The sequence below is a fragment of the Carya illinoinensis genome, chromosome 12, assembly GCF_018687715.1.
Source record: "Carya illinoinensis cultivar Pawnee chromosome 12, C.illinoinensisPawnee_v1, whole genome shotgun sequence".
NCBI lineage: Eukaryota > Viridiplantae > Streptophyta > Magnoliopsida > Fagales > Juglandaceae > Carya > Carya illinoinensis.
Window position 1 is genome coordinate 27,414,492 of NC_056763.1, and position 23,122 is coordinate 27,437,613.

The 23,122-nt window shown below is 37.1% G+C and overlaps 3 protein-coding genes across 3 annotated transcripts in view; all 3 read left to right on the top strand.

The window, feature by feature from the left end:
* Positions 1-23,122, top strand: part of LOC122289576 (YTH domain-containing protein 1-like) — a 58,840-nt gene that overhangs the window by 29,949 nt on the left and 5,769 nt on the right. The gene's annotated exons all lie outside the window — the stretch shown is intronic.
* On the top strand, positions 51-1,916 carry LOC122289575 (geraniol 8-hydroxylase-like). Its single transcript, XM_043096710.1, has 2 exons — positions 51-1,090; positions 1,182-1,916. Exons 1-2 carry the CDS (start codon positions 200-202, stop codon positions 1,785-1,787), a joined length of 1,497 nt encoding a protein of 498 aa, XP_042952644.1. The 5' UTR covers positions 51-199; the 3' UTR covers positions 1,788-1,916.
* LOC122289572 (geraniol 8-hydroxylase-like) lies at positions 7,999-10,217 on the top strand. The gene is made up of 2 exons (XM_043096706.1): positions 7,999-9,359; positions 9,483-10,217. Exons 1-2 carry the CDS (start codon positions 8,466-8,468, stop codon positions 10,086-10,088), a joined length of 1,500 nt encoding a protein of 499 aa, XP_042952640.1. The 5' UTR covers positions 7,999-8,465; the 3' UTR covers positions 10,089-10,217.

Consider the following 23,122-nt stretch of genomic DNA (forward strand, 5'->3'; position numbering starts at 1 on the left):
AATTCTTATTTATTTGTTGGGCAGAGTCTGGTCAAGCCCTCCAGCCTTCATCTCGCGCATTCTTCTTCTATGTTGTCGTTTGCTCAAATTTAGCGATGTGCTTAAATTCTATTTTGCTTCTTTTTTACTCTTTATCTTTGTTCTTGAACTGCACTTTGTCCGTGGATTGTGGAGTACTCGAGTGACTCCACACAAGAGTATGGATTTCTTAATCGGAATCATCTATCTCTGCCTTTCCTGGACCTTAATCCAAGCCTTCCGCATATTTCAAAGAAGCAAAGCGATTCCCAAAAAGCTTCCTCCAGGTCCCAAACCTTTTCCGGTCATTGGAAACTTATTTGATCTCGGCGATAAACCGCACAAATCCCTCTCCAAGCTTGCCCAGACTCATGGCCCCATAATAAGCCTAAAGCTTGGCCAACTAACCACCGTAATCATCTCTTCAGCGCACACGGCTAAACAAGTCCTCCAAACACACGACCAACTCCTGTCCAACCGAACCGTCCCGGACGCGCTCCGAGCCCACAACCATAACGAGTACGGCATGCCCTGGATGCCCATTTCGACCCAGTGGAGAAGCCTTCGTAAGCTGTGTAACAACCATCTATTCTCCAACAAGATACTCGATGCCAACCAAGATATCCGCTATAAGAAAGTGCAAGCGCTCCTCGCCGAAATACGTCAGAGCAGTATAACCGGCGAGGTAGTAGATATCGGCGGGGCGGCTTTCAAGACTGTGCTTAATCTGTTATCGAACACCGTTTTCTCAGTAGATTTAGCCGACCCGAATTCTGAAACTGCTAGAGAGTTCAAGGAGATTACCCGGAATATCATGATTGAAGCAGGGAAACCAAACTTGGCAGATTATTTTCCCATGCTCAAGAAGATCGACCCCCAAGGCATAACGCAGCGCTTGACAGCTCATTTTGGGAAGCTAATAGAACTCTTTGACCGCATGATCAGCCAAAGGTTGCAGTTGAGAAAAATGCCTGGTTATATCACCAATAATGACATGTTAGATACCCTTCTCAACATCAGTGAAGAGAACAACGACGAGATGGACAGAACTAAGATACGAAGTTTGTTCCTGGTAACTATTTTAGTCTATGTTCTTCTTGGGCGTTGATGAATATGGTTGTGATGTTCAGAGACTATTCTAACTGTTTTATTTTCCAAATTAGGACCTATTTGTTGCCGGCACTGATACAACTTCAGCCACACTAGAATGGGCAATGGTAGAGCTACTCCACAACCCAGAAACTTTGTCAAAAGCCAAAGCAGAATTGGAACAGGTAATTGGCAAAAGCAACCCAGTAGAGGAATCGGATATCATCCGGCTGCCGTACTTGCAATCAATAATCAAAGAAACATTCCGGTTGCACCCAGCAGTTCCTTTTTTACTGCCAAGGAAGGCCGAAGCAGATGTGGAAATCAACGGCTATATTATCCCAAAGAATGCACAGGTGCTGGTGAATGCATGGGCTATAGGACGAGACCCAAGTTTATGGGAAAATGCAGATTCATTTATGCCAGAGAGGTTCTTTGGGTCAGAAATTGATGTTGGAGGGCGGAACTTTGAGCTTATACCGTTTGGTGGGGGAAGAAGAATATGTCCTGGTTTGCCATTGGCAATACGAATGCTGCACTTGATGTTAGGTTCGCTTATCCACGCCTTCGATTGGAAGCTTGAAGATGGGTTTGAAAAAGAGGATATGAACATGGAAGATAAGTTTGGCTTAACTTTACAGATTGCTTATCCGGTGAAAGCTGTCCCTATTCTAGTCTGAATGGTTGAAGAATTTACTTGTTTTATAAGTCTAAAATAATATCTCAACTCTCAAGAACAAACAAACCAAGCTATGTAAAGACAATTTTTTTTCTTTTGATATGTTTGTACTTGACGTGTTATCGTGGAAGGGCGATGCATTTTTTTCTTGTTTTTTTTTTCACATTTTTTTAATATATTTAAACATTTTTAAAAGATAAAAAAATATATCAATATACTTAAAATCAGAAATAAATAAAAAATTTGTGATCATAGAAGCATTTCCCATCGTGGAGTAAGATGTTCCTATTTGGAGGATTTATTTATTTTTTTTCTTTTTACTTGAGAAGTTTATGAAAAGTAGACTGAAAATGCTGAAAGTGTTATAGAACTATCGAAAAGGAAAGAGAGAGATAGATTTATTATAAAACTTTCTAAAATGAGAGAGAGAGAGATAGAACTCAGAAAAGTTATGAAATTTATGAATTTCTTAAGGAATTCAACGATATATATAGGCGTACAAAGGGAACTATGCTAGTTACTATGCAGTACTATGCTGGCACTATGCGTATTGTGCTATGTCGGCCAGTTACTATGCAGTACTATGCTGACACTATGCGCACTGTGCTATGTCGGTCATTTACTATGCCAGTTACTATACAGTACTATGCTGACACTATGCGCACTGTGCTATGTCGGTCATTTACTATGCCAGTTACTATGCAGTACTATGCTGGCACTATGCATTGTGCATTTGACGGCTAGCTCAAGGTGGTCATACAATTTTACAATCTTATTTTACAACACTCCCCCTTTGGATGACCACATATAATGAATATGCCTCGTTAAAACCTTGCCAAGGAAAAACCCTGTGGGAAAAAACCAATGGCGAAGGAAAAAGAGTACAATATTCATGTGTACCGTAACATACTTTAAGATTGCCTCATTAAAACCTTGCGAAGGAAAACCGAGTGGGATAAAACCTTAGCGAAGGAAAAAGAGTACAATTAGCATAAGTCTTCAAGACATTACTCCCCCTGAAAAGTGCATGATAAAAGGTCTTCAAGTCTCAGCATTCCAATGTTCTGCACAATCTTCTTAAATGTTGCAGTTGGTAATGCTTTTGTGAATAAATCTGCCAGATTATCACTTGATCGTATCTGCTTGACTTTAATTTCACCTTTTTCTTGAAGTTCATGAGTATAAAAGAATTTAGGTGAAATATGTTTGGTTATATCACCTTTGATATATCCTCCTCTAATTTGAGCAATACAAGCAGCATTATCTTCGTATAAAATTGTTGGACTATCATTAATCACTGGAAGACCACACTTTTCTTGAATATGTTGGATCATTGATCTTAGCCAAATGCATTCTCGACTTGTTTCATGAATTGCAATTATCTCTGAGTGATTTGAAGATGTAGCAGATAGTGTTTGTTTGACAGATCTCCATGATATAGCAGAATTTCCATAAGTAAATACATATCCAGTCTGAGATCTACCTCTGTGTGGATCTGAAAGATAACCTGTATCTGCATATCCAACTAATTGTGGACTTGAACCATATTGATAAAATAATCCCATATCAACCGTATCTCGAAGGTATCGAAGGATATGTTTAATGCCATTCCAATGTCTTCGAGTTGGTGCGGAACTATATCTTGCAAGTAAATTAACTGAAAATGCAATATCAGGCCGAGTGCAATTTGCAAGATACATCAGAGCTCCAATTGCACTGAGATAAGGTATTTCAGAACCAAGAATTTCTTCATTGTCTTCACAAGGACGAAATGGATCATTCTGCACATCAAGTGATCGAACAACCATTGGAGTACTCAGGGGATGAGCTTTGTCCATGTAAAAGTGTTTCAAGACTCTCTCTGTATAATTTGACTGATGAATGAGAATTCCATTTGGCAAATGCTCGAGCTGCAGGCCGAGACAAAATTTCGTTTTGCCAAGATCTTTCATTTCAAATTCATTCTTTAAATATGTAGCGGTTCTTCTGATCTCTTCAGGAGTTCCAATAAGGTTTAGATCATCAACATAAACCGCAATAATAACAAATCTGGAGTCTGATTTCTTAATAAAAACACATGGGCATATTGGATTATTCTCAAATCCTTCTTTCAATAGATATTCGCTAAGGCGTTTATACCACATGCGTCCGGATTGTTTTAACCCATATAAAGATCTTTGAAACTTAATAGAATACATACTTCTGGATGTACTCAGATTAGAAGCTTCAGGCATTTTATATCCTTCAGGGATTTTCATATATATGTCATGATCTAATGATCCATATAAATATGCAGTGACCACATCCATCAATTGCATATTCAATCTTTTTATAACTGCCAAACTGATCAAATATCTGAATGTGATTGCATCCATAACAGGAGAGTATGTTTCCTCATAATCAATCCCTGGTTTCTGCAGGAAACCTTGTGCAACAAGTCGTGCTTTATATCGCACAATTTCATTGCTTTCATTACGTTTACGTATAAATACCCATTTATATCCAACGAGCATTACACCCTTTGGTGTTTGTATAATTGGTCCAAAGACCTCTCGCTTTGCTAGCGAGTTTAATTCAGCTTCAATAGCTGATTTCCATTTTGGCCAGTCATCTCTACGTCGACATTCTTCGACAGTTCTTGGCTCAATTTCTTCATTACTTCTGGTAATGTCAAGAGCCATTTTATATGAAAATATGTTGTCGACAACAGTTTTATTTCTATTCAAAATTTCTCCTGTACTCATGAAATGTATCGAGATCTCGTTATTTTCAGGTACCTGTCCCTCTTCAAGGGAAGACATTTCATGAAATACCTCTTCAGGAGGTTCTTTCTCAGGAGATTTACTCTCTTCAGGAGCATCAATTACTCTTATGGCCTGTGTTGGTATGGACTCTTCAGGAGTACCAAATTCATTTTGTATTTTCCTCTTCCGAGGAATTTTGTCCTTAGCACCAATAGGCCGTCCACGCTTCAGGCGTATCTTAGATTCGCCTATTGCTATTTTGGCAATTTGTCCTTCAGGGACTGCAATCCTTGCTGGAACATTAACAGCAGAAATATATGATTTTACCACACCTTTAGTGTCAGTAAATACATCCGGTAATTGGTTTGCAACACTTTGCAAATGAATAATCTTTTGAACCTCTAGATTACATTCTTTTGTACGAGGATCAAATTGGGAAAGAGCTTTATTTTCCCAAGTAATTTCCTGTCGTGCTTCAGGCACCGACTTCTCATTACCCAATGTTGGAAAAATGGATTCGTCAAAATGACAATCCTCAAAACGTGCCTTAAACATATCCCCTGTAAGAGGCTCAAGGTATCTGATAATAGATGGAGAATCAAACTCAACATATATCCCAAGTCTACGTTGAGGGCCCATCTTTGTACGTTGTGGAGGTGCAATTGGAACATATACAGTACATCCAAAAATACGAAGATGAAAAATATTTGGTTGCTGACCAAATGCAAGCTGTAATGGTGAATATTTGTGATATGCTGATGGCCTAACTCGAATTAATGATGCTGCATGAATTATAGCATGTCCACAAGCAGAAATAGGAAGATTTGATTTCATGAGTAAAGGTCTAGCGATTAGCTGAAGTCTTTTAATCAATGATTCAGCTAAACCATTTTGAGTATGTGTGTGGGCAACTGGATGTTCAACATCTATTCCTATTGACATGCAATAATTATCAAAAACTTGAGATGTAAATTCTCCTGCATTATCCAATCGAATAGTTTTAATTGGATAGTCAGGGAATTGTGCTCGTAGCTTAATTATTTGTGCAAGAAGTTTAGCAAATGCAGCATTTCTAGTGGAAAGTAGACAAACATGTGACCATCGACTTGATGCATCAATTAAAACCATAAAATATCTGAACGGTTCACTTGATGGTTGAATAGGCCCACATATATCTCCATGAATCATTTGTAAAAAAGATGGAGATTCAAAACCAACCTTTGAGATAGATGGTTTGATAATCAATTTACCTTGAGAACATGCAGAGCATGGATATTCATTGGGTAAGATAATCTTCTGATTCTTTAGGGGATGCCCATACGAATTATCAATTATTCGTCTCATCATTATTGATCCCGGATGTCCAAGGCGATCATGCCAAGTCATAAATATTTTGGGATCAATGCACTTCTGGTGCATTACAACATGTGATTCAATTGTTCTCATTTTTGTATAATACAATCCAGATGAGAGGGCAGACAGTTTTTCTAATACGAGCTTCTGGCTCGAAATTATTTTAGTAATGAGAAGATGCTCTTTATCGTCTTCGTTAATGGTTTCAATATGACAACCATTACGACGTATATCTTTAAAACTTAATAAATTTCTTCTGGATTGTGAAGAAAATAGAGCATCATTAATGCAAAATTTGGTGCCATTAGGCAACACAATATAAGCTCTTCCGGAGCCTTCAATTAGATTCGATGAACCGGAGATGGTATGAACATAGGCTTTACTCAATGTTAGATTTTGAAAATATTTTTTATCCTTAAGAATTGTGTGAGTTGTAGCACTGTCAGCCAGACATACATCTTTATTATTAATCTCGGAGATAGAAAGTTCATCAATAAGACTCATAATTCTACAAAATATATAAAACTTTCATTACTAAAAAAAAAACATTACAGAATAAAAATATTTTACAATAATATAAAGGAAATACATTAATTAAAAAGGAACACTTCCATGATCAACTCTACCACTAGAATCCTCAAAGAAATCAGAAACATCAAGACTTGTAATATCTTCTCCATCTATAGAATTTAAAGCATATGATGGTTCAGCAAAATTTGTTTCAAATTTCTTTGTTTTTTCTTTTATGGAAGATTAGTATAAGTCAACCAAGTGTTTAGCTGTACGACAGGTACGTGACCAATGTCCAGTCATACCACATCTATGACATTCATCTTCATATTTCTTTACAAATTTATTTTGAGGACCTTTGCCCTTTTCTGAGTTGAACCACTTCTGGTGGTACGGTGTATATCTATTATTTTCCCTTTTAGTGTGGTCACTTCTAGGACCTCCACTTCTATAGTTTTTCTTACCACGTCCACGCCCTCTTTTTCTTTGAAAAGATGCACCATTCGCTACTGGGAATGATGTAAATCTAGTACCATTCACTTCAGGGAATGATATAGAACCAGTAGGACGTGACTGGTGATTTCTTAATAAAAGCTCATTATTTTGCTCAGCTAATAGAAGACAAGATATAAGTTCAGAATATTTCTTGAACTTTCGCTCTCGATACTGCTGCTGCAGGAGCACATTCGAAGCATGAAAAATAGTATATGTCTTCTCTAACAAGTCATCATCAGTGACTTTTTCACCATATAATTTCAATAGCGAGCTAATTTTAAAGAGTGCAGAGTTATACTCACTAACACTCTTGAAGTCTTGTAACCTCAGGTGCATCCAATCATGACGAGCTTTTGGGAGGATTACAGTTTTCTGGTGTTCATATCTCTCCCTTAAATCATTCCACAAAATAAGTGGATTTTTCACCGTTAGATACTCAGTTTTTAATTCTTCATGAAGATGGTGCCGAAGGAAAATCATTGCCTTAGCACGGTCCTGCAGGGACCCTTGATTTCCTTCTTTAATTGTATCTCCCAGGTTCATTGCATCCAGATGGATCTCAGCATCAAGGATCCAAGATAAATAATTTTTCCCAGAAATGTCAAGAGCAACGAATTCCAATTTTGTAAGATTTGACATTTTCTACATATATAAATCAGGAACATAAGTATGTTTAATATTTCATATTCATTTTGAAAACTATAAAAAATATATTGAAAGACTTACTTGAAGTAGAGGACTATTAGCTTCAAGATCGTCAGAACTCTCGTGCTGATAACGTGTTATAGAACTATCGAAAAGGAAAGAGAGAGATAGATTTATTATAAAACTTTCTAAAAGGAGAGAGAGAGATAGAACTCAGAGAAGTTATGAAACTTATGAATTTCTTAAGGAATTCAACGATATATAAGGAATTCAACGATATATATAGGCGTACAAAAGGAACTATGTCAGTTACTATACAGTACTATGCTGGTACTATGTGCACTGTACTATGTCGGTCAGTTACTATATAGTACTATGCAGTACTATGCTGATACTATATACTGTGCATTTAATGGCTAGCTCAAGGTGATCATACAATTTTACAATGTTATTTTACAACAGAAAGCTACTTTTTCGTAATGCATAGTTGATACAATGCATCTAAATTTTGAAGACAAGTCGTCGTCCATTGGGAGGTGAATGGCAGTGGGACCCAGTAGGGCTGCTATTTTAGGCTCCTATTATGTATCCAACGTAACAGAGCTTCTTTATAAAGCAATGACTTTGAACCGGCGACACACACTAGCTCCTCTATTATTGACTTTAAAAAATGAGTTTTGTTACATGTACAGTTGTGTTAAAATTTATTTTTTAACTAATGACATCATGTTAATATATTGATTAGCGTATGCTTCCAAGTATATTTTTCTTTAAAAAATCATATTCTGGAAAACTGAAGAACAGGAGCTGTTATCCATCTTCGCATGCCGTAGCATTGACCCTTTCAAGCTGTGTTTTTACTGTTGGTCTACGAAGGAATAGAAGTCATTGTCGTTTTCTGATCTCTCCGTTGGGAGTTTCAATAGACGAAGATGGATTTCTTGAGCAGTATCATATCTCTTTGCCTCGCCTGGACCCTTATTCAAACCTTCCGAATGTTTACAAGAAGCAAAGCAATTCTTAGAAAGCTTCCACCAGGTCCTAAACCTTTTCCGGTAATCGGAAACCTCTTCGATCTCGCTTTTGGCAAACCCTACAACTCCATCGTTGAGCTTGCCCAGATTTATGGCCCCATAATGAGCTTAAAGCTAGGCCAAGTAACCACAGTTATAATTTCTTCAGAGCACACGGCTAAACAGGTTCTTCAAACACACGATCAACTCCTGTCCAACCGACCCGTCCCGGACGCGCTCCGAGTCCATAAACATGACGAGTACGGCTTGCCCTGGATGCCCATTTCAGCCCAGTGGAGAAATCGTCGTAAGATATATAATGGCAAACTGTTCGCCAACAAAATTCTTGATGCCAACCAAGCTATCCGTTACGACAAAGTGCAAGCGCTCCTCTCAGAAACTCGTCAAAGCAGTTTAATCGGTGAGGCGGTAGATATTGGCAGAGTAGCTTCCAAGACTGCGCTTAGTCTGTTGTCGAGCACGATTTTTTCGGTGGATTTGGCCGATCCGAATTCTGACACGGCTAGGGAATTCAAGGAGACCGCGCGAGATATCACTACTGTGGCAGGAAAACCAAACTTGGTAGATCTTTTTCCTCTACTTAAGAAGATCGATCCCCAAGGCGTAAGGCATCGCATGGCGGTTCACTTTGGTAAGGTAATGGACATCTTTGACCGCGTGATTAGCGAACGTCTGCAGTTGAGAAAAGTGTCTGGCTATATCACGAACAAGGACATGTTAGATACCCTTCTCAACATTAGTGAAGAGAACAATGACGAACTGGACAAAGCTAAGATGAAAAGTTTGTTCGTGGTAACTACTCTAACTCTGTTCTTCTTGGACTTCTTCCCCCCTCGGAATCATTTGTTTACTTCGATTGTGATGGCAGTTTCTGATGTACAAAAAATAATCTTAACTTTATTGTTTTTGGGTTAGGACCTATTCGTCGGGGGCACTGATACAACTTCAGCTACACTAGAATGGGCAATGGCAGAGCTACTCCACAATCCAGACGTGGTATCAAAAGCCAAAGCAGAGTTGGAGCAGGTAATTGGCAGGGGGAACCCAGTAGAGGAATCGGATATTACTCGGTTACCCTACTTGCAAGCAGTAATCAAAGAAACATTCCGGTTGCACCCACCACTTCCTTTCTTGCTACCCAGGAAAGCCGAAGCAGATGTGGAAGTCGATGGCTACGTTATCCCGAAGGGTGCTCAAGTGCTAGTGAATGCGTGGGCTATAGGTCGAGATCCAAGCATATGGGAAAATGCAAACTCATTTATGCCGGAGAGGTTCTTGGGATCAGAAATTGATGTTAAAGGAAGGCATTTTGAGCTTATACCGTTTGGTGGAGGAAGAAGAATATGTCCTGGGATGCCATTGGCGATGCGAATGTTGAACTTGATGTTGGGTTCACTCATCCACAACTTTGATTGGAAGCTTGAAGACGGGGTTAAAATTGAGGATATTGGTATGGAAGGTAAGTTTGGGTTAACATATCAGATTGGTAATCCAGTGAGAGTTGTTCCTATTCCAATCTAAAATTGGTTTAAGAATTTACTTGGTTGAAGTTTAGAAGTATTGCCATGAAGTGTGAATTGTCCCCTCTATCCAATAAACTTATTTGGGAACAATGTTTTGTATGATTTATTTGATAAGTTTTTACTCCGATGTGAATTTATATTGATAAATAAAACCCACTCCCTCGCAAGGTGTAGTGGCAAGGCATTGGAAGGTTTCCTCTACCATGGCAAAAAGAAAATTGACGAACTAAACACGTAAATTTACCCAAGTTTGTTGTTGGGAATAAGAGGTTCATTTGGGTAACGCGACGAGAAAAAAAATTCTTATAATTTTAATATGTATGATATGTGCTTTTTAGAATTTTAATTTTAATATGTATAATTTTATCTTGCAATTTTTTGTTTTTTTATTTATTTTGAATCCACTCCTTATTTTGGTAAAATAATATTACTTTTATAAGGTAGTATACAAAAATATCTAATAAGGTTGTTTAAAACATATTTCACAATATATATTTGACCACTTCTCGTTGTCATTGACTTTAAACATTACAAGAAAATGGTCGTTTGAGGCGATTTTAGTATTGTTGAAAATAAAATCGATACAATAAGTCATCAATTCTAGCGATTTTTATATCGCTGCACACTTTTAAGATGAAGTTTTAAAATTGGTCTTTTAAAGCAATTTTTTTTAATTTTTGCGACAAAATAAAGACATGTCGACAAAACAATATAAATGTTTATTGCAAAATTAACGCGGTAGATAGAATCATAGGAGACTTGGCATGCCTTAGCATTGATATGTATAAGAATAAATCGGTTAGATTAGGGTTGTGCGTACTTCCAAGCCTGTGTTTTTGTTGTTGGTCTACAAGGGAATAGAAGTCATCTTCGTCCTCGAATCTCTCCGTTGGGAGTTTCAAGTTTTAATAGACAAACATGGATTTCTTGAGCAGTATCATATACCTTTGCCTGGACACTGATCCAAACCTTCCGAATGTTTACAAAAAGCAAAGCAATTGCCATAAACTTTCCACTTGTTCCTAAACCTTTTCCAGTAATAGGAAACGACATCTTCGATCTCACTGTTGACAAACCCAAAAAAAACTCGAAAAAATAAAAACTTGAAAAACCAAAAAAAATTCTGTCTCCGGCCTAGATAATCTTGTTGCTTTGGATTCTCATAATTCCAAAATCTTAAATTCAACAGTACGTCCAAAATTAAACCGAACATAACTCCCCTAGTCAAGGGTAGTAGTATTTGCTATATTGTCATATGTAAAATACTTTAACTATAAAATAATTATATAAAATTAAATTTATAAACTGATGTGCTTTGATCTGATACGTCAAATTTATAAAGTTACTTTTATTATAAAATAAATCTAACGGATTTTATAAAACTTTATCAATTTATGAGTTTACTTTGTATAATCTCGCCCATTTTCTTTCCAAATCGTATCCCCCAAAACAGTTTCAGAAGGAAAAGGTTTGTTGGCAACTTTGCATATGATTGCTCCGAAATTTTTTTTCTACTTTTTCTTTTTGGGTTTTCTTCTTCTTCTCTTACTGCTTTTACCTAGTTTTCATGCTATTAATTACTTTCGGATTTGTTTTTCAGGTTTTTCTTCTTGGGGGCTTCTCTCTTCAGCTTGAATATATACCATTGCTCCATGTGATTTCTTTTTGATCTTTTGTCAATAAAAACTAGGGGTGCTACCCGCACCATACGGTGCGGGGTAGACCCCCCCCCCCCCCGCCCCCTGCCCCTGCATGGGGCGGATGGGGAAAATCTCCCCCCTCCCCCGCCCCCGGTGTGCGGGGACGGGGTACCCCGTCCCGCATGACGGGTTACGGGGTGGGGGGGCAATCCGTCCGCCCCCCCGCACCCCCCCTCCTGGGCCTTGGGGAGAAAATTTACAGAGGAGATGAGTCGTGCAGCGTGCGGCGTGCGGAGTGCGTCCGGCGTCGTGCGAGAGAGAGGGAGGACGGAGAAAATCAAAAGAGGAGGAGAAAATTTACCGTGCGGCGTGTATCCGGCGTCGTGCGTCGTGCGAGAGAGAGGGAGGATGGAGAAAATCAAAAGAGGAGGAGAAAATTTACCGTGCAGCGTGCGTCCGACGTCGTGCGAGAGAGAGGGAGGATGGAATACGGCGTGCGGCGGACGGAGTGGTTGCGAGAGGGAGGAGGGAACGGGGAGTGGGTTTCGTGCGAACGGGGAAGGCCGAAGGGGACTCGGGACTCGGGAGGGGAGGGGAGGGGAGGGGATCCCCGGGGGGGGGGGGGGGGGGGCGGGTAGGGTTAATAATAAAACCCCTGAAACGGCACCGTTTTGTGGTGGACAAAACGGTGCCGTTTCATTTAGTGGGTTAATAATAAAACCCCTGAAATGAAACGGCGCCGTTTTGTCAACTACAAAACGTCGCCGTTTCATTTAAGTATATGGTTATTATATATATAATATATAATATATTATATTATATATATGTAAACGGTGCGGGGCGGGGGAAATACGGACCGGGGGGAGTCCGTTTCCGTTTCCGTTCCCCGCCTCCGCTGGGGGTGGCCATACGGGCCGGGGGGCCCCGCCCCGGCCCTAACGGTGCGAGGCGCCCGCCTCGCCCTATGCGGGAGCGGGGCGAACGGGGCGGGGCAGCGGGTTCCGGGGCCCCGCTGCCCACCCCTGATAAAAACCAACTAGTCAAAATAAATTATATCTTAAGTAGCGCAATGTTTACAGTAGAAATTTCTGGTTAATACTATATTTGATAGTCGAGAAAACTCAGGAAAAAAATGAAAATTAGTTCTAAGTTCCAACAAGTATACTCTAAGATTTCCGGCTTTGAGAAACTAAAAAAAAAAGTGAGCTGGATTTCGATGCCAAATATACATGGTATCAAAACTCCTGTCAATGAACACATAGAGCAAGGGAAAAAATTAAATCTAAAACAAGAAGAAAACATGCAACAAGTCTTTTCATGAAGCAAATGAATCGTTTTCAAAATAAAAAAAGATCAAAAGGGCTAGAGAAACATTTCATTGAGCGGAGGAAGAAAGGAAATACGGCAAATACCGATCTTGAGGAGAGGAGAAAGAAATATGATAGAGGACCCAAAGTTCGAAAGCGCACTGTTTTTTCTAATTTCAAACAACATCGTCGCATTTTGCCCCCTTAGCTGGCGTGCACGGGGCCTTCCCCCTTCATGCCTGCAAATAGACTTTTTCGACTAGGTGAGTTACTATCGTGTGGTATGGGTATAAAACTCTTATCCCACATTTTACAAGTTTAGGCCATGCCTTGTGTCATAAAATAAAAAAAAAAAAAAAAAAAAAAAAAAAAAAAAAAAAAAAACAAATGCCACTTAGGACAATTGTGTAGGTTTTGTGTAAACTACTGCAGGCATGTTATTTTTCAACAAAAATTATTTTCGAATATTAAATTTTTATCATGTTCATTTAATTATTATCCAATTATTCTAATTTTACAAACTTTAAAGCAAAAACAAAAATCAATACAATTTTTTTTAACTTAAAAATAAAAATTATATTAAAAAATTATATTCAAATAATGTTTTACTTTTATAATTTTTTTATTCATGTTGCTCAGATGACTAACACAAGAGGGAGGGTGAATTGAGTTGTATTAAAAAAAATAACAATTATAAATCAAATATACAATATAAAATATAAACAAAATACGAAATAGTAATAAATATAAAGAGTAAGGGTAAGAGATAAGTAAACTCAGTATGTTAATGAGGTTCGGCCCCACTGCCTACGTCTTCACCTCAAGCTACCTCTTGAGGATTCTCAAATTCACTATTCAACCTCGTTCAGGTGAAGATAGAAATCTATTACACCTTTGAACAACATCGTTACAAAGGATCCGTGTAGAACACCCTCTACACTTGCAATCACCTTACACGTGGTGATTCAACTATTCCCTGTGTAGAACACTTTCTACACGCACAAGATTTATACACACCATTTTACTGATACAAGAGCTGATAGTGGGTAGGTTATCAGAAAACACTCATCAATGAGTGAAATAAGAACAATACAGCGCAAACTATATCTCTCAAAATAAATAAGAATTAAGGCTCAATGCTTAGAGAAGAGAGAATGAAAGTTTTGAATGAATGTTGTATGCTTTGGATGTTATGAGTGTGAAACTCTCAAATGATCTATTTATAGGCATATGAGACTTCATATTCAAATTTAAAAAAATTCACATGTCAAAGACAACATCATTCACTTTTTCAAAAATTCAAATAAAATGTTCTTCTTTTTTAATTATCAAAGACAACATCATTCATTTTTCAAAAACTTCAAACCTAATCTTTTACTTTTGGCATATTACAAAAGGAGCACACTTTACTTTTCAAAAAAATCAAACATAATCTTTTACTTTTTGCATATGACAAAAGGAATACATTTTACTTTTCAAATTTTTCAAACCTAATTTTTTTATTTTTTGTATATGACAAAAAAAGTATCAATCTCTTTTGAAAATATTCAAATAAAATATGCACATGTGACAGATGACAATCAATCATCTTTAATATTTTCAAAGTTCAACCCTTTAACCAAGGTATGAACATGTGACAGATGACAATCAATCATCTTTTAAAATTTTTAAATTTAATTTTCAAAAAATTCATGCACATGTAGAAAATATATTTTAATGTTTTATGATAAAATATTAATTTTGAGCCTTAATTTTAATTTCAAATTTTTAAGAGATTTACAACATTATTCTAGAACTTTAATGTAAATTTATTCTCTTCTTGCTCATGCTTGTTTTCTTGATGTACTTGACTCAATTGTTTAGATAACTTGAGTTTGAAACTTTTTTATTCTTTGAATTCATTTGTTATCATAAAAATTCATGTATGGATATATATTTATACAAAACTTGAAATCTTAAGTTCAACAATTCAAATTTCTCTCTCTCATTTTTTAAAATTTAATAAAAATCTTAACTCAAATTATTTTACTATTATTCATAAAGAAAAATAATATTTATAATCATTGAGTGTGCAAGTATTGCACAATCTTCTTGAAAAAATGAGTAGATATGTGACTCACGTGAAAAAATTATTTTTTTAATAATGAACTCGATTTTTTTTTTCAAAATAAGTATGAGACACTTGTGTACTTCATAATTATATCTAGCGTTGCTCATTTACAAAACTTCGACAAACTATCAATAGTCTCCAAGAATACCAACTTCATTCAAAAGGCACTTCTACTTATTTGATCAATCGTCCGCAAAAGAACTAAATGGATTTGAATGATTTAAGGATAGCGTAGGGTGCAATTACTATTGAAATTGGACCGCATCTAGTAATCATTGACTTTAAACCGGCCTCCCCTATCATTGAACCAATAATTATTCTGCAACTATTTGCTAATTATATATAATATGTACGCGTATGTGTATATATATATATATGTGTGTAAAATATTTTATCCACATAAGATTATATAAATGTAAGTTTATAAATTGATATAATTTAATGTAATATATTAAATTGTTAAGATATTTTTACTATAAAATATATTTAACGAATCACACAAAGTTAAGTTAATTTGTGAGTTCATTTTTATATAATTTTTTTTGTGGCTATAACACTTAAATATATATATATACATATATGACATTTGCTCTTTTAAATTTTTAATTTCAATATAATTTAGACACCATGCAATTTATTTACTTATTTTTTATTTTGAATTCACAGCATAGCTAAACTAGTAACTTTTTTTTTTTTTTTTTTTTGATAATAGACTAAATTTCATTCACTGAAACTGAAGTTACATCTGTGACTAATCAATACAGGAAAAACCAGATTATCAGCCAAACTACTCAACTGTTAGGGGCTCCCCTGTCAACAAATCTCTTTGTGACAGACATTGTCTAAACTTCTATACCTTCTCTCCTGACAGCAGTCAAAAGAGAAAGCGCTCTGTTAAAACAGAACTAAAACGACCTTACTTCCAAAGAAATAAGGTATACCCACGCTCCATCCTCTCAAAAGAAGAGGAGTACTACCACACTCACTCCTCTCAAGGAGGAAGAGTACTATCACCTACCTTCCTCCAAAAGAGGAGTAGGACAAAAACCCACATTCCTCCAAAAGAGGAGTGGGACACTAAACATATTTATTTTTTATTTATAAAACTAAAACAAACTAATACGAAAAAAACAAAACAAAAAAACTGGTGGGCTGTAAAAACAAAAGACCCAGCCTAAGCCAAAAGCCCATCATATGTGTACGTGGGGGCCCAACCCGATTAGGGTTCCATCTCTTCCTTCTGCCGCCGCCACCCACTAACACTGATATCCCCTCCGCTCATGAGCCAACCACTACATGAGAAAACATCACGGCCACCGAACGAAAGCAGCAAACCAGAGCAGCCCAGAGCAGCAAACGCCTACCCAGGACCACCCACCTCGGCTCTGCCACTCCCATGGACGCCGTCTCGCCCCTGCCCAAGCCCACCGTCCTCGGCTCAGACCCACAACCCCCTGCTTGTCCCAAAACCAGAGCAGCCCTCGGCTCAATCCACTTCTCCCGCTCCCTCGCCGTTTGCCTTCTCCCTCGCCGATCGCCTTCAACCCATCATGCTGAAAGACCACCGGAAGATCCCCGTAACAGGACAGCCATTCGTTACCGAAGACCTTCGGACAGCCCATTACCGCACGTACCAAAACAGAGCAGCAAGCTCCGTCGCGTGATGGGGTTGCTAACGCTGGCTTTGTTAGGCAGCCACGTCTCTTCTACGTCCCCGACGCCTCTGGATTTCACTCGGGGGGAGATTTCCTTGTTGGGCAGCAAGGGGGCGGCCCCGTAGCTATGGAGACAAGCACCCGGCACCCATTTTATTCAAAAGCCGAAACAAACACATCCTAAAACTAGAACAGCAGAAAACAAAGATGAAAAAGAAACCAACAACACATGAAAAAACATGAAAAGGAGAGGGGAGGGAGGGAGGGGCCGGCTCCCCCCTCCCTCTGAGGAGGTTTTCTGTTTGGTTTTCTAGAGAGAGGTGGGAGCTTCTCTCTCTAGAGGAGCTAAGGTCATCGTTTATCCTAGCTAAACTAGTAACTTAAAAACATTGAATTAAAAAGAAAAGATATATTAAGTGCATCAATGGTGTATTTTATGTTTTTTAATATTATTTAAATAAAAAAACACAAAATGCATTAATCGGTGCAAATCGATCCCTCTTAAAAAAGAGTAATGCTATTTGTTTCGGCAACCACCATCCACACCAGCCATGCACACCCACCAGCTACACCATCCAAAATCACAAATAGTAGGTTTTGAAAATGACCGGTCCCATCACAGGCCAACGGAGACCTTCACACCCAACACATACACACACTCTCTTTGTCTTTCGCTCACCGTCTAAACCGGCCATGCCCACCATTCTGGCCACACTGTCCATACCCACAATTTGCCACACTGTCCAAACCTACAAATTATTTACAAGGCTGTGTTTTTATTGTTGGTCTACAAGGGAATAGAAGTCATCTTCGTCCTCGGATCTCTCTGTTGGGAGTTTCAAGTTTCAATAGATAAACACGGATTTTTTGAGTAGTATCATATACTTTAGCCTCGCTTGGACACTGATCCAAACCTTCCGAATGTTTGCAAGAAGCAAAGCAATTCAACAATTCGTCTAAAATTAAACCATACATAACTTAGTCAAGGGTAGTAGTATTTGCTATATTTACAAATGGAAAAAACTTTAATTACAAAATAATTATATAAAAATAAATTTATAAATTAATATAGATTGATGTGGTACATTAAATTATAAAATTATATTTATTATAAAATAAATCTAATAAATTTTATAAAATTATATCAATTTATAAATTTATTTTATATAATCTATTTATGTAATTACCTTTTCAAATTTCCTCCATAAGTTTCTTTTTTAAAATATTATCAAGGATTAGAGTAGGGTGGAATTTTATTTTATTTATTATTTATTTTTTCTCAGCAACAGTAGGTTGCAATTATTACTGAAATTGGGCCACATCTATTCTCCATTGACTTCAAACCGGCCACCCCCAACTGTATCCTTCATCTTATCCATCTTAAATACACTGCAATTACTTACTAATTATTTATATTATATATAAGAAAATAAAATTTATAATTTTTATTTATGTAAAAATACATATTTACATATAAGTTATTAATAGGTTGAAAACTACAAAATTTAAAATTTAAATTTAAAAAAATTGGTAAAATAGATCTTATAGGTAAAATTATAAATATATATAACATTATTCTTTTTATTTATTTTTGAATTCGCAAAAAAATTAAGCGTAGCCAAACTAGTAAATTAAAACAAGAGAAATGCTTTTTGCAGTCGACAAATGCAGTCGGTGTGCAGTCGTGGAGAAAAAAGTGAATTAATATAGGACCTACATAAAAAAAAATTATTTTTATAACTTTTTTTTATTCATGTAGGTCTCCCATAAAAAAAAATTTATAATTTTATTTTATTTATTTCGTACAGCCGACTGCACGTCGATTGTATTTGCCGACTGCATCTAGCAAAGCCCTTAAAACAAACATTGACTTTAGTTATGTGATGGAAATGGAGCCACGTCAACAAAACAATATAAATGTCTTTTTCAAAAGAATAAAAGTTCCAAAAAGTCAATTTGGCTTGCCGTAGCATTATAGAGGTTAGACGACTGTGTGTACTTCCAAGCTGTGTTTTTACGGTTGGTTTTCTAAGAGCACTGGCATCCGGTTCTCCATCCCTTCTACATCTTTATATTTTGGGAAAAAATTTAGGATTTGAGCTAAAATCTTCCTCCATCCGGTTCCCCAAAATGGGAATAAACTTTCCGGTTGCTACAGTAGGTCCCCATATATGGGGACTCACTGTATATCCCCAAATGTGATTTCGGTTCCCTCTCTCCTTCGACATCCCGCATCTTCTACCTTGCGACGGTTGGCTGCCCTTCATCTCTCCGACTTCCCTGAATCTCGCATCACGCCGGTATGCCCATTCCAGATTTTTTTGACTTTGAATGATATTTGATTCTACAATCCTCAGCCCTACCCGAAAATGAAGTTGTGAAATTTTGGTTTCATTTTCATAAATCTCAAGACTCTGTTTTCAGCAGTGGTAGGTTCTTTTTTGAGGCTGTTTTTGGATAAATTAGGACATAATTTCAAAGGGCTTTGGGTTGGAAAAAAACCCTAGATATGCAGGGGACCTCCGGTTTCGAATTTGGGAATTTTTTGGAAACTAATTTTGTTGAGTTTATTTGGAGCATTTTGATATCTTTAACTGCAATTTTATCTATTACCTGGGATTGTGATTATGCTTGGCTATCTTCGGGTGGGGTTGTGATTATGCTTGGCTATCTTCTTTTTTCGTTGTGATTTCGTTGGTATTTTTCTTCTCTGTGATTATATCGGCATGGCTCTATTTGATAGTTGGAATCACTGTTTGTTTGTGGTTCTGTGATGTTCTGTGATTATGCTCAATGGAAGGGGAACGTGAAGTTTGGTGCTTTCTGTTGGCTTTTTTCCAGTAATCTCTTCACTTTGTAAATGCTTAGATGTGTGCCATACCTTTCTTGAATCTGTGATGATCGAACATATTATGCATCTGTTGGCCGATTGTCAGCAGTTGATTATGTAAACTAAACCTCGGCTGAACATTTTATTTTTTGACTATTCTGGACCTTTGGTTGAAGATTGGTTTAATTACACCGAATTTGGTTGCTTTTCATTGTAGATCTTGTTTCTGTTTTTTTTTTTTTGTAACATTGGTTTCTTTTGTAGGTCTTGGTTTCATGGAATTGTTCTTGGTTTCATTAAATTGTTCTTGGTTTCAGAAACAATTGTTCTTGGTTTCTTTGTAGTTCTTGGTTTCATGAATTTGATGGAGGAATCTTTTGTAGTTCTTGGTTTCTTGGTTAGTTCATGGTTCAATGAAATATTTCAGATTATTATTTGTAAATCTTGGTTTCATTTGTACTTCTTGGGTTGAGTTAATTTGATGATAGTGTTTCATTACTAGTTCTTGGTTTCATGAATTTGATGAAGGAATCTTTTGTAGTTCTTGGTTTCTTGGTTTCATATAATATTTCAGATTATTATTCATAAATCTTGGTTTCATTTGTACTTCTTGGGTTGAGTTAATTTGATGATAGTGTTTCATTATTAGTTCTTGGTTTCTTTTGGTCTTATTGGTTTCATGCATCAGATTTGGTTTCAAATCTAGTTCTTGGTTTCTTTTGTACTTTTTGGTTGCATAAAAAATTTCCAAAACATATTGTAGTTCACTTGGGTTTCTTTTGTTTTAAATATATAATCTGTAGAGGGAAATCATGTATATCCAATTCAGTTATTCTTCTGTTTGCTGCTTCATCTTTTGGAGTCTATGATATTCAATTCCATATTCAAATGCATTATTGATTATTCAATAGAGATTGTGAGCTATAATAAAAAATACATGTATTTTCTGACCGGATTACGCCAAGTTTTTTTGTATTCTCTTTCATGTGGTATTCTCTTTCATGTAGAACACAGACTATGAATATATTTTTTTGTTGGTCATTGAGTAATTTCTTCGTTGTTGTTTGGTCATTTGCAGTGTTTCGTGTCATTCGGGGGAGGGGGAATATAATTAGGTTGTGATGATGAGGTTATTTTTATATGTAATTGGGGCCCCATCGATATGGTGGGGTAATCGTTACTCGAATAGGCCAAGTTGCAGTTTGTGGTACTCTCCATAAACTGCAATCGGGGTTCGGGTGAGGTTTTGCAGCCATTCGATGTTGGACTCCTTGATTACGCATGTTGTCATTATTTACACCATTCTGAGCCATATTTATTGTCTTATTCAATATGGGGAATCGGATGTGAATGCTCTTATTTTGTGTTTTGTGATTTGCATGCTGTTTGTTGTTGTTTGTATTCTGTTGCGATAGATGTGTAATGTGTAAATTAAACCCCCTCGGCTGTGATGATGACAACCGCATGTGAGGATTAGGGATATTTATGGCCATCTCCTCAATGGTTAGGTAACCCGGAAGGCCAACAAGTCTTGGCAACCGGTCGTTACCACCATGAGTGGGTGGCCAAATTTCCATAATATCACCATTCGGTTCCTGAGCCCCGAATGAACCCCAAACTTCACAGTGATGGAAATTTGATCGACTTTTTCCCTATTTTTTTAGAGATGGATTCCCAAAACCCTGGACACATGTACTTCACCAATCTCCCTAGTCAAAATCCTCAACTCGACCCCACTTATGGTGGGCAAAGTGGAACATCTCCATTAACCCTCGATGACTCTCCACCCCTACCCCCTAACGAGCCTATCGGCAATAGGAAATCAGTGCGGGGTGCGAATTTCACTCCTGAAGAAGACAAGTTACTTGTCTCCACATGGCTAAATTGTAGCCTTGATGCCGTTCAGGGAACAGATCAAAAACATGCTCAACTTTGGGAAAAAATTTCTGAATACTTCCAACAATTTAAAGAAACCAGCCATGAGCGGACAATAAAATCTTTAATTCATCGGTGGTCAGTTATCCAAAAGGCGACAAAAAGTTTTGTGCGAAACTAACCCAAGTTGAAAGTTAAATCAAAGTGGCATGACCGACCAAGATAAGGTAGAATTTCCAAATCCTTGTCTCTTTTACTCTAAAAATTGTTGTCTCTTACATTGGTTTAACATTAATTTTTTTTTTCCATGCAAGTTTGAAAAGGCCAAGGTTATGTATCAAGCGCTAGAGAAATGCTCATTCCAATTTGAGCATTGTTGGCACCTGTTGAAGGACCAACCTAAGTGGATTTGGCGAGCGACAAAGGATGATCCAAAGCGAAGGAAGACGATGTCGCCATCCCCGACCCCAACTCGATGTTCTGGCGCTACAGTTGATTCTGTTTTTTATATGGAGGTGGATAATGTCATGGAGAATGAAGTGATCGAATTGGACCGACCAATTGGAAGAAAAGCGGAGAAAGGAAAACGAAAGGCCCAAGGCAGGCAAGCAGAGGAAAATTTCCAACTCAGGAAGATGAAGTATACTCTTTTGGAGGAGTCACGCGCTCAGGAGAAAGAGTTTTATTTTATGAAAGCCGAGAAGATGGAGTATGACAAGGAAAAAGAGGAACAAAAATTACACCTTGAGGATGAACGACTGAGGTTAGAGGTCGAGAAGATGAGAATTGAAGCTGAAAAAGAGCAAAATAGAATCCGTCAAGAGGACGAAAGACTGAGGTTGGAGGCTGAGAAAGTAGAGCTTGCGAAGAAGGAATCAGATCAGCGTATTATGATGATGGATGTGAGTGTCATGCCAGAAATGCAGCGGTTATATTTCCAGCAACTCCAGAGGGAAATCATATCCAGACGCAATACTTCTAAAGATTGAACATTTTTTTGATAATAGTGACATTTTCAGTTGTATTTATAATTTTGCAAACTTTTGATAGATGTATAAAAGAACCCTGCTATGTATTTTTCAAGTTGTTTTATTGTCCCTCAAGTTGATCATGCAAGTAATATGTTATTATAATTTTAAATTTGATTAAAAATAAAATTTGAATCATCATAAAAAACTATAATATTGTCCCTCAAGAAAAGGCAATCCAAGATCGACTTTTACCATTAACATAGTCACTAATGACACGAAGAAAATACATATGCAAAGTAAATCAATTTAAATATAAAAATAAATAACACAAAGGAAATACAGATGCAAAGCAAATTAAGTCAAACATAAATCTTAAATAACATGAAGGAAATACAAATGCAAAGCAAACTAACTCAAACATAAATTCAAATAACACTATGGAAACTCGGTCATAGTCTGAATGCGACAGGGCTAATGTTGGGAATATAATAACCACTGATGTTCAATTAGATCTTCTTGGATCTGATGATGTGCCGAGCTATCTCTAATATGATGATGACGCTGGATGAAGTCCGTAAGCTCAATTGTATGATTGCGTGACAATTCTGGGAGATCATCATCAAGTTGATCATACTCAATGTTCA

Excerpts from the sequence above, each read along its gene's own strand:
- LOC122289572 (XM_043096706.1), top strand. The coding sequence starts at position 8,466 with ATGGATTTCTTGAGCAGTATCATATCTCTTTGCCTCGCCTGGACCCTT. Across the intron at positions 9,360-9,482 it reads AGATGAAAAGTTTGTTCGTG|GACCTATTCGTCGGGGGCAC; the intron begins GTAACTACTCTA and ends TTTTTGGGTTAG.
- LOC122289575 (XM_043096710.1), top strand. The coding sequence starts at position 200 with ATGGATTTCTTAATCGGAATCATCTATCTCTGCCTTTCCTGGACCTTA. Across the intron at positions 1,091-1,181 it reads AGATACGAAGTTTGTTCCTG|GACCTATTTGTTGCCGGCAC; the intron begins GTAACTATTTTA and ends TTTCCAAATTAG.